We start from the raw sequence: 12022 nt of genomic DNA, 5'->3' as shown, positions 1-12022 counted from the left end.
GTCTCATAGTTTGATAATCCTTTAGAAACAATGTCCAAATTAAACTCGTTGATTAATCAGCCCTCAGGGAACATATTGTTTATTGTTGTGTTGCCATTTATCTGTATTGCTATTTCTAGTATCACTTATTGACAGTAAATTGAATGAATAAAGGGGGTGCTCTTCTTCCTTATTTGCAGAAAAACTCATAAAGTTACCATTGAAGTCACCATATAAGTCTTATACTATATGCCGCTCACTGAAAGAAGCTCTCTGACAGCTTGGTACATTATTGCCAGCTTTAAACCACCGAGAGCGAAAGGCTGCCGCAGCCCTGGCTGAAAGCCCTAGTTGCCTAGAGCTGCGACAACACTGAGATGTTGCCATAGAAACATTAACAAAATTATGTTACATGTTGGTTTGTGGCCAATGTGAGATGCATATGTGCCAATCCTGCTTCACTTGTGCAAACTCTCTTGCTGTATGCACTGTAGTGATTTTTGTAACCTCATATTATGTAATCTGTTAATGCTTTACAGTGATGGTTTGTGACATCAACACATTATCATTAGATATTGAAAAATATTATATTGCTTGAAAAGCACTTTTACTGATGTTGTTCGCTATGTATAAATGCACCTGCATATTTAAATTCTATTCTTCAGTTTTACCAGATATTTATTTAATAATTACAGATGGAAATGAAGAAGATTCTAGTGACTCAATGGATGAGGTTGATGTGTTGGATCGAGCCCAGAAGGTGTTTAACAAAACTCACTGTATTTGTTTACCAGAGTACCCACAGAAGGTATGTATGCCCATACAGACGTAGAACATTACTGTGCAATTATTGCACTTCATAACTTACTTAAAAGTGTACGTAATTCTATGATCTGCAGTTGAATGATACGCAATTGAAAGAACGTAGTCTTTACTATTTCTGTTCAACCTTTGCACAAGTGTTATGTTGTTCACAAATCTTATTTGAGAGAAGACTTATTAGAAATGTAAATAATATCTGTGTGAATCTAGTAATCCAATTATTTTCCAGACAAAGCTAAATGCATTTACAGAAAGTATTTTTCTTATGGAATAGTCATACAGCATTTTATTTTTATACCAATAAACTTACATACATTATTATTGTAGCCTGTAAATTTTATGAACCCCTCAACCCACTTAATACTTTCAGAAATTAGTTCATTTATGTAATTTCAACAGTATAGTATGTATAGATGACAGCATCATCCAGTGATGCAAAGCATTATTCCATACTACTGAAAAGGTTAAACATAACATCTCTTTGTAGTTGATGAGCCTATCAGAAGCAATCTTAAGTTGCCTTCCGTTAAAGAAGTTGCAAATTCTTTTCAAGAGATTAACTATTCTGCCATCTGATATGTGTTACTAGAAAAGTGTTTGGAAGTGGCATGTATTGCAGACTAAATCAATTTCCATTTTTTTGCTTGTATTGGTGGTTGGCCCAGAACATACTAAATAACCTCCTTATCAATGATACTCTTAATCTAGAGGAGCAACAGCACGAATCTGAAAGTAAAATATCAGTAGGCTTAGAAATTTAAAGGCTTGATCAAAACTTTACATTCACTGCTATCAAACTATAAAGAAATATGCTAGAGTACATAAAGTGTTTACATGGAAAGAAAGTTAAATCACAGGTTTCAATATGTGTGAGCTTATTTGTATCTATTACCCATGTTGTATATCCCAGCACTGATGATTGTTGATGTTGACAGACAACACACATATCAGCACTGCCATTGGAGATAATGCTGTATATAATGCGGTGGGTGGTGTCCTCGGAGTTAGACATTCGATCACTGGAAATGTGCTCACGCGTTTGCCGTGGCTTCTACCTGTGTTGTCGGGATCCAAAGATTTGGAGGCTAGCATGTACCAGGTGAGAAACTAGAGTAGGCTAGGTCATATTTGACTACTAAAAATAATAAGATGGAGTTACATTACGATATTTAGAAACATGTCAGTGTGCAGAGTCATATTGAAAGCTTTAAAACTCTAATCTGTTGCTGCTGGTTGTTTAAAAACCAAGAAAGACAGTAAACAGTGGCATCTGCTGTTAGTAATTCAAATGAAATGACACAATTTCAGAGACTTAACTGGTCTTGTACAGATTCCTGACCTTGGTACGAATTTTCACATGCCACTTCAGTCATGTTGTTACTAAGTTGTGTAAGATTCCTCTTGCTCAACCTGCTGTGTGGACTCTAGTACTTTATTTGTTTTCCTATACTTGTCTGTTGTACTGAGGCAGCAATGGAGTTGAAATGCGAGTGTTTTTGGATGATGACTTTTTTTGTGATTTTAAAATATGATTGACTGCAAATCACTGTTTGTAAAATCTGTAGCAGGTTTTTAGCATTTCTTCAGTTTCCATTGCAACAATCCTCAGCTGATTTAATGAGTTCAACCATGAGAGAAACTGTCTTGAAACTAAATTTTGTCATGGCTTCTGGTGACATCCACTACTGAAAAAAACTAGTTATGAGTTAGGGCTATGATTGAAGAGGATTTCCTTTGCACCTGTCAAAAAACTGAGTGCTGTTTTTGGGATTGGATCAGCAAAAGGTTGTAAAATCCTGCATGATGAACTGTGGTTAAAGCATCTGGATATCACACTTATTAACCTCTGTACAAAAAGTTTCTACATTGAATTCGGCCATCAGATACTAATAACATTAATTTTGCATCTGTAAGGTAAGAGCAGTATTTAATGTTACAAATGAAGAATTTAGGCTGTACCAGCTGTACACTGAAATGAGGTGGTAATCATGTATTTCTATCTTCCTGGAAGGTAACCATCCACTAAAGTGAAAGGAAATAAGAATTGCATGCAGATTCTTTAGAACAGGTGGGTTACAATGGCACCATTTTTGTAGATATAAGCAAAACAGTAACTTTAGATTGGACTTAATCAGCCAAATTCATCACATAATTGGGGGCAATAATGCAACATTGCAGAGGAACCATGGAGCCCATGGGATACTGTGATAAGGCTGCCTAGATCATTACCGAATCCCTGCCGTTTCACTCTTGGGACGCAAACTCGGCCAAAAGTTGGAAATAGTGTGAAATAAAGACTCATCCATCCAAGTGACAGTCTTCCATTGTTCCATCATCCACATTTATGGCTTCAGCACCTTATTGTCCTGTGGTTTTGAAATTTCAGCTTGCCCTTCAATTACCAGTTTATGGAGCCCCTTTTTGTTGTTTTGTTACTGACTGTTTACGGAAGCAGCCACCGTACAAGCACCAATAATTTGCCCACATATGAATTCACTTGACTGTGACATAATGCACTCATAACCGCATGGAACACTGTTCTGACTGTGAGGGACAGTTGCAAAGTATTGAGGCGCTTGCACGGGTGCTGTTAGTGATAAAATACAACAGTGCAACCTGCAGGGAACTGCATTTGTGTCCCAGGTATGTATTTTGTTCAGTGTTTCCATATTTTTGTCCAACCCCTGTTTCTTCTTCCTATTCTTAAAAATCATATGGAATTGTCTATAGTCATGTTGATTTGAGTTTTCAAAACCTGTCTTCGGCATGTAAGATTCATACCTAAAAACTTTCCAAAAGAAGTGTAATGAGATGTCGTCACCAGTTGGTTTGATTGGATTCAGCTGTGCATAGAACACCAGGGACAGAAGTAACAGTTGTAAGGATATGTGTTTTTAAATATGCCAGTTAAAATGATAATCTCAAAACTTTCAGAATATCATTTGCATTGTGCGTTACTAGAAAATGTTTTTATATGTATTTTTTTTAGGCAGATATTGTAAGAGTTTTTTTTTTTCAGATGCATGAAAATGTTGAATAACTGTCTCTCAAGTATGGTATTTTGTATGAACTGCACCATAACTGAAATAACAAAAACACGAAATGAGCTTTGTCAGATTAACACTAGTCTTGATACCTAGTGCTGAGTAATGTATGGGCAGAACAAAAGAGGGGAGATATCTGCTAAGATTTCAAAGCACTTAGCAGTACTGGATAAGAACAAAAATTTCATAACTATGTAGACATCTCTGCAATTTTGTAACGTAGTCTACTACTTATCACTTAATTCCTAGTTTGATGATGGTCTGTTCTTGCACCATTGACCTGGTATTTGAGAGTGTGTATATCAATAATCTCTCACACACATGAAATCATATTTGTGTTTATGATATTATATTACAAAATTACAAATGTAATTAATTCTTTTCTCTTTCTTTTGCTCCTCTTTAAGAACTACACAGTGTCAGGTTGCTTGGCTTTCTTCTTGCCTGAAACGTAATTGTTTGGCAGTTCATGGTTATGTGCATTAAGGACTTCTTAGGTATCTTGTAGATTCATGTCGCAAAAATATTTTCCATCCTACTTGCAGTATATCATCTCGTGCAACAGTGTGTGTATTCAGTGTAGAGAATGACTTTGATAGTAGTGTAGAGGATGACTTTGATAGTAAAGAAGCCAGAGATTATTTGGGCCAGATTTAGTGTTGTGACACACAGTTTTCTACAAAAGATTTAATATTATGTATATTTTTAAAATGGCAGAAATGATGCCAGCAAAGCATCATTCTCTTATTTAAATGAAGCATCTGCTTGAATGTATGTTGAGGTTAGTAATGTTTGAATGTATAAATTATTCCATGGTTGCAAGATTAAAAATTTAAAAAATGGAAAAATCACTAGCCCAGACAACATTAATTGAAATTTTGAAACACAGTATAACCCACTTTTACATTCCCGGAATTAATATTTTGTTGCCATTTATGACATTTTTTATTGCTCCCATCAGATTTCTTATCTTCACAATGTTAATATACACCTGATCTCTTGTTAACATATTTATTATTTTCTTGTTATTTACACTTTATGAAACAATATTTGTGGGTGAAAATCTGACATTATTAGCATAAAATGACGCTGGCTCGGCGTTCTCCTCCAAGTACTGGTTACAAACATTACACAGTTAAGTTGCTTGACACCAGGGCACTCTACTCAACAGATCTGAATTGGTAAAGTCGGGAAAGATTGGTGCTTTTATCTGCTTCCACAGCAAAGCTCTATCAGTCATGGTGTCTTGTGGGAGAAACTAAATTCATTTGAATAATGACCAATCCAGATAGTTTTCAAACTGTCTCTGCTGGACATGTGCACCTTTGTGATTGTTGCGATCATCATGACACCTAGAACGCATGTTTCACAATTTTTGTTATTTTGTAATTTATGGCGTTAATTGACACCTTTGCACTCCTTGAGTTGCTCAAATGTTTTTGGTTTATTTAATGAAACACTGCACTGGTTATGTATTTTTTCATGCAATATATGTTTTCTAGACTTTATTCTTGTTGTCAAGTGCAAATATTTACGTAAATGTTTTCCGTAATGTTTCACACAAAGACAATGTGAGTAAGGTGTGTGTGTGTGGGGGGGGGGGGGGGGGGGGGTGTCTGCATAATGGAGGAAGCACAGTACTTCATAAACTCAAAAAAGACAACTAGAGTGCAAGAGATGCAGGACAGCATGTCAGATGCAGATATTGCACGATTTACTTCTGTAAATATTTGTGCTCAGTAGCAAGATTAAATTTTTGAAAAGCATTGCACTAAGGATGGAAAAATATGTAACTGGAGCAGTGTTTCATTATTTGAATAATGAATCTCACAATTTCTGGATTTCCAGTTGTGATGAACAGTATTAAGTCAAAGGTTTCCACTTCCAAGTCAGTCACCATTTCTAGTTACATCGGCAGCTAAATAGAGTATGGAATTTTGATACCCTTTTTTAGATAATGAATAAGCCCCTAATAGTGTTTTGATGCCTGTTGCATACATATTTCGAACATAAGTATGAAAATGCAAGGGGGATTCTATACATAAATGCATGGTGGTTTCTATACATAACTTTTACGAATTAAAAAATTATTTTCCACATTTTACATTTTTCTGTATTTTACACCACCTTTTAATCCCTTTTCATACATTTCATACTAGAAGCAAAAGATAGTCCCTAAAAATGGATGCTAAAGAAAGGTTGTGTAGGTGTTTTACAAAGTGAATGGAATAGACTCAAGCAGCTCTGGAGAAAGAGTACTAAACATATCACTACACCATTGCCGTAATAACAAGGCAAATCAGAAGAATTGAAAAACTTCTCTTCGGTAAAGATGAAGATGATTTCTGCAAAGATCATTCATATATCATCAGCGTATTGAGCACACAACAGGTGATTGAGAGATTGAGAAACAGTAAGAACATAATTTAGAAACCCTATTTATTCGCTGTTGTTGTTGTTGTTGTTGTTGTTGTTGTTGTGGTCTTCAGTCCTGAGACTGGTTTGATGCAGCTCTCCATGCTAATCTATCCTGTGCAAGCGCCTTCTGAATCTGCTTAGTGTATTCATCTCTTGGTCTCCCTCTACAATTTTTACCCTCCATGCTGCCCTCCAATGCTAAATTTGTGATCCCTTGATGCCTCAGGACATGTCCTACCAACCGATCCCTTCTTCTAGTCAAGTTGTGCCACAAACTTCTCTTCTCCCCAATCCTAATCAATACCTCCTCATTAGTAACGTGATCTACCCATCTAATCTTCATCATTCTTCTGTAGCACCACATTTCGAAAGCTTCTATTCTCTTCTTGTCTAAACTATTTATCGTCCATGTTTCACTTCCATACATGGCTACACTCCATACAAATACTTTCAGAAACGACTTCCTGGCACTTAAATCTATACTCAATGTTAACAAATTTCTCTTCTTTAGAAACGCTTTCCTTGCCATTGCCAGTCTACATTTTATATCCTCTCTATTTCGACCATCATCAGTTATTTTGCTCCCCAAATAGCAAAACTCCTTTACTACTTTAAATGTCTCATTTCCTAATCTAATTCCCTCAGCATCACCCGACTTAATTCGACTACATTCGATTATCCTTTTGCTTTTGTTGATGTTCATCTTATATCCTCCTTTCAAGACACTGTCCATTCTGTTCAACTGCTCTTCCAAGTCCTTTGCTGTATCTGACAGAATTACAATGTCATTGGCGAACCTCAAAGTTTTTATTTCTTCTCCATAGACTTTAATACCTACTCCGAATTTTTCTTTTGTTTCCTTTACTGCTTGCTCAATATACAGATTGGATAACATCGGGGAGAGGCTACAACCCTGTCTCACTCCTTTCCCAGCCACTGCTTCCCTTTCATGACCCTCGACTCTTATAACTGCCATCTGGTTTCTGTTCAAATTGTAAATAGCCTTTCGCTCCATGTATTTTACCCCTGCCACCTTTAGAATTTGAAAGAGAGTATTCCAGTCAACATTGTCAAAAGCTTTCTCTAAGTCTACAAATGTTAGAAATGTAGGTTTGCCTTTCCTTAATCTGTTTTCTAAGATAAGTTGTAGGGTCAGTATTGCCTCACGTGTTCCAATATTTCTACGGAATCCAAACTGATCTTCCCCGAGGTCCGCTTCTACCAGTTTTTCCATTCATCTGTAAAGAATTCGTGTTAGTATTTTGCAGCTGTGAGTTATCAAACTGATAGTTCGGTAATTTTCACATTTGTCAACACCTGCTTTCTTTGGGATTGGAATTATTATATTCTTCTTGAAGTCTGAGGGTACTTCGCCTGTCTCATACATCTTGCTCACCAGATGGTAGAGTTTTGTCAGGACTGGCTCTCCCAAGGCCGTCAGTAGTTCTAATGTAATGTTGTCTACTCCCGGGGCCTTGTTTCGACTCAGGTCTTTCAGTGCTCTGTCAAACTCTTCACGCAGTATCGTATCTCCCATTTCATCTTCATCTACATCCTCTTCCATTTCCATAATATTGTCCTCAAGTACATCACCCTTGTGTAGACCCTCTATATACTCCTTCCACCTTTCTGCTTTCCCCTCTTTGCTTAGAACTGGGTTTCCATCTGAGCTCTTGATATTCATGCAAGTGGCGCTCTTTTCTCCAGAGGTCTCTCTTAATTTTCCTGTAGGCTGTATCTATCTTACCCTAGTGAGATAACCCTCTACATCCTTACATTTGTCCTCTAGCCATGCCTGCTTAGCCATTTTGCACTTCCTGTCGATCTCATTTTTGAGATGTTTGTATTCCTTTTTGCCTGCTTCATTTACTGCATTTTTATATTTTCTCCTTTCATCAATTAAATTCAATATTTCTTCTGTTACCCAAGGATTTCTACGAGCCCTCGTCTTTTTACCTACTTGATCCTCTGCTGCGTTCACTACTTCATCCCTCAGAGTTACCCATTCGTCTTATACTGTATTTCTTTCCCCCATTCCTGTCAATTATTTATTTGTAGACAATATGAAGTAGGATAGATTGCTACTTACCACTTAGAACAGGTAATGTTTGATAGAGAGACACATTTAAAACAGACTAAGCTATTGGACATATTCTTTCTATAGATTTAGAAACATGCATGTGGGTCTGGCGCGCGCGCACACACACACACACACACACACACACAAAGAGAGAGAGAGAGAGAGAGAGAGAGAGAGAGAGAGAGAGAGAGATATTTGTACATGCACAAGGGCAGCCATGATTTTGATGGGGGTAGGAAATGTCTGTGACAGGACTGGAGTAGGTGATAGTGGGAGGAAGTATTGGATAGGTCTTGCTTCTAAGTGTCTTACAGGGATTTGAGCCATGGGGCATGGCGCTAAGAGCAGGAGTGGAATAGTGACAGACAAAGATATTGTGTAGGTTAAGTGGACAGCATAATACCACTGGGGGAAAGACAGAAAGGATATTTCTCATTTCAGGACATGGAGAGAGGTAGTTGAAGATCTGGTTTCACCATATTCTTGCCCATCTGTATTCCACACCTGCTCCTAACCTCTTCTCCTATCGCCCATATCACTCTAAAGACCTAGATACAATACCTCTCTCAAACATCCTCCCTCTGCCACCTAATACTGTCCTGTCACCGTCGTTTCGAACCGCATCAAAATCAAGACCGTGTGTGAAAAAGCAGCCATGTAGTTTAGCAGCTTAGCTGAAATCACTGTGCTATATTTTATGTGGGCATGATCATTAACAAGGTGTCTGTCCACATGAATGGCCACCTCCCAACTGTGCCCAAGAGACAGCTGGATCATGTAGTTACCACACAACACAGTGTGCTTGACTTGAGTGACTGCTTCACAGCTTGTAGCATCTGGATTGTTCCTACCAAAACAGCCTTTTTGAACTGAACAGGTGGGAACTCTCCCTACCAAATACCCTTCGTTCCTATAACCCCTTGTGTCTCAACCTTTGTTACTCCCTGTCGTGCCCTTTCATGCTCTCACTGCAGCCTCATAAGAACTTTGTCCCGACAGTGGACTTGCATAGTCATTTCCACTTCTCTGCTCCCCCTCCACCACCCAGACCCCCAAACATATCTCCCAATGCTGTACATGGAAGGCCATTCCTGTCACCACCATGCCCCTACATAATCTCACTCGCAACACTATAAAGTATCTTCCCCCACCCCTACTCGGCTATCCCTCCACTTCCCTTCCCCTTGCTCAGTCCATCTGACATCGCCCCTCACTTCAGTCTCGCTTCACTGCTGTCACAGCAGTGGCCATCTTTTGTGTGTGTGTGTGTGTGTGTGTGTGTGTGTGTGTGTGTGTGTGTGTTTAGTGAATTTTCACCCTGCAAAATTAATTCTGGAAATTATCCTGCGGGCTATGGCTAAGCCATTTCTCACACTGTCCTTTCTTCCAGGAGTGTTAGTTCCACAAGGTATGCAGGAGAACTTCTGTGAAGTGTGGAAGGTATAAGAGGAGGTACTGGGGGAAATAAAGCTGTGAGGGGTGGTTGTGTGTTATGCTTGGATAACATGTCTGTAGAGCATCTGCCAACAATAGGCAGAGGTCTCAGATCCCAGTCTGACAAATAGTATTATTCTCCGAGATAGTTTCAATCAGTGCACACACTGCTGCAGAGTGAAAAATCATTCTCAGATAGTCCCTGCTCAAATTTCACTAAGCTTGGGCACCACAAGCTGAACAAAAGATATGAACAAAAGTTTTGTGCACCTCTGAAGAGAAGTGTGTATGCCTACATGCTGACCCATGACAGATCTGTAATTGGTCATTATATCTAAGCAATAATTTTCTTCAGACACAATGAATGATGCAAAAACAAATTTTGTGGTGGCCTGGGCAGGCACTTTTAAAATTAACACAAGAATTCCAAGAAGGTTTGGAAGGAATATTTGTGTGAAAATCATGTTTAGCTGGTAGAAATTTGTCAGTAGTGTACAATTGGCACACTCACTGATGTTTCTTTTTGTAGAGTGTGGGGCATCACTTGTGCAGACTTTGATCCATACCAGTCCTGGCGTGAAATGTACATAAAGCGACCACGCCTCAATTTCCATGGGTGCTATATTAGCAAGACATCGTACATTAGATACGGTGAAAATAGTTTTCAGGATCAGTTTTACAGTCCCGTCCATCTTGTTGCATACTTCAGATACCTCAGGTAAGTGTACTTAACAAATTCATATGGAGATGATAGAAAGTAATTGTACAGATGTGCAGCCTAACTTTTTGGATTCCAGATATCATACCAGGGAAATTTATTGAAACGTTCTCTATTGTTATGATTATTTTCCTTAAATAGTAACATTATGTCAGTCGACATGTTGAACTCTGATACTGTCCACAAACTGTTAATACCATGTTACAGTACTAATAAAAAATTACAGCATTTTTATGTGAAACATGTAAATATGTTACAAAGGTATAGCCACATCTGACGACTTGCATTCACATATTCAAGTTTTGTAAACACGGTTTTATTCATGTGCTGAATAATATGTTTCAATTCTGCATCTTTGGCTGCCAGGTTCTTCCCAGGAGGGACTGTCCTAATGTTGACAACAGCTGATGAGCCTCCTGGCTGTGTTGGCCAGCTGACCTACCGCACACCGCGACACCCACAAGTGAGTATTTTAGGCCACAATTGGAAATGAAATTAGACGAAGGATGTAAACACACGATCTAGAAACTACATTGGATCACATTGCAAATTAAATTCTTTAAAAGATAGATAGGAATTTGTATGAGAGTATGTTTAGAAACAGTGAAAATAAGTTGAAACTTTGACATTTCAGCAGATATATGCAGTTTCATTTCTGCAATAAGTAGCTGGAGTCAGCCCAAACAAATACAGTTCATCACATGACAAGTGTCAATGAAAATGATTGATTTGTTTTTTTGGTAAAAACAAAATGCTCTTTAAAGTAGAATTTTATGTGCCAATTTGATATAGCAGTCTCAGACTAGTCCAATGCAATATTAAGGTTATCGATATGTATTAATAGAGAGAGTGAAATATGAAGAATAAACAGTTCTCCAGCAACACCTGGATACCACTGACTTGTGCTGTCTGGTATCACTGTGCAGCAGCACTACTCAATCAAATCTGGCAACTCCTAAAACAACATAGTTCAACCACATTTGCACTTGATCATTGAAATCTTGGGGAGAGACAAATCAGTAAGTTTGTTTATTTTCATTCAATGTCACATGGAATAATGTTCTTGGGTAACTCATCCTTAAGGATGAACTTCTTCATTGCTCAAATCATGTTGTAAGAATAATATGTTGTGCTCAGCAGCAATTATCATGTAGGTATCTGTTTAAGCAGTTAGGCATTTTGATTACTGCTTCATATTATATTTATTCCCTCATGAAGTTTGTTGTAAATAATCCACTGCAGTTCAGAAAGAACAGAGATGAACATAATTACAGTAAATTACATTCATAATGACACATTAAGGTTATCTTTCGCATGAAAAGGGGTGCACAGTGCTGCAGCCAAAAGTTTTTGCCACCTAGCCAGTGATGTAAAATGATAACAGACAGCAAAGTAAAATCCATTCATATTATAAAAATAGGTGTGTGTGTGTGTGTGTGTGTGTGTGTGTGTGGGGGGGGGGGGGGGGGGCCTCGTGTGTGTGCATGCTTGCATGAGTGCTTGTGCGCCACATCTCCTCCTAAACTT

The 12022-nt window shown here is 38.1% G+C and overlaps 1 protein-coding gene across 1 annotated transcript in view; it reads left to right on the top strand.

Annotated features, from left to right (window-relative positions):
* LOC124595288 (F-box only protein 9) overlaps positions 1-12022 on the top strand; it is an 85752-nt gene that overhangs the window by 55146 nt on the left and 18584 nt on the right. The window contains exons 5-8 of the mRNA XM_047133975.1: positions 675-787; positions 1737-1900; positions 10307-10495; positions 10862-10958. Of these exons, the coding sequence (XP_046989931.1) occupies positions 675-787; positions 1737-1900; positions 10307-10495; positions 10862-10958 (563 nt within the window). The remainder of the gene's footprint in view (positions 1-674; positions 788-1736; positions 1901-10306; positions 10496-10861; positions 10959-12022) is intronic.

This window comes from Schistocerca americana, chromosome 1, assembly GCF_021461395.2.
Source record: "Schistocerca americana isolate TAMUIC-IGC-003095 chromosome 1, iqSchAmer2.1, whole genome shotgun sequence".
Taxonomy (NCBI): domain Eukaryota; kingdom Metazoa; phylum Arthropoda; class Insecta; order Orthoptera; family Acrididae; genus Schistocerca; species Schistocerca americana.
This window is presented reverse-complemented; position numbering and strand designations above follow the sequence as displayed.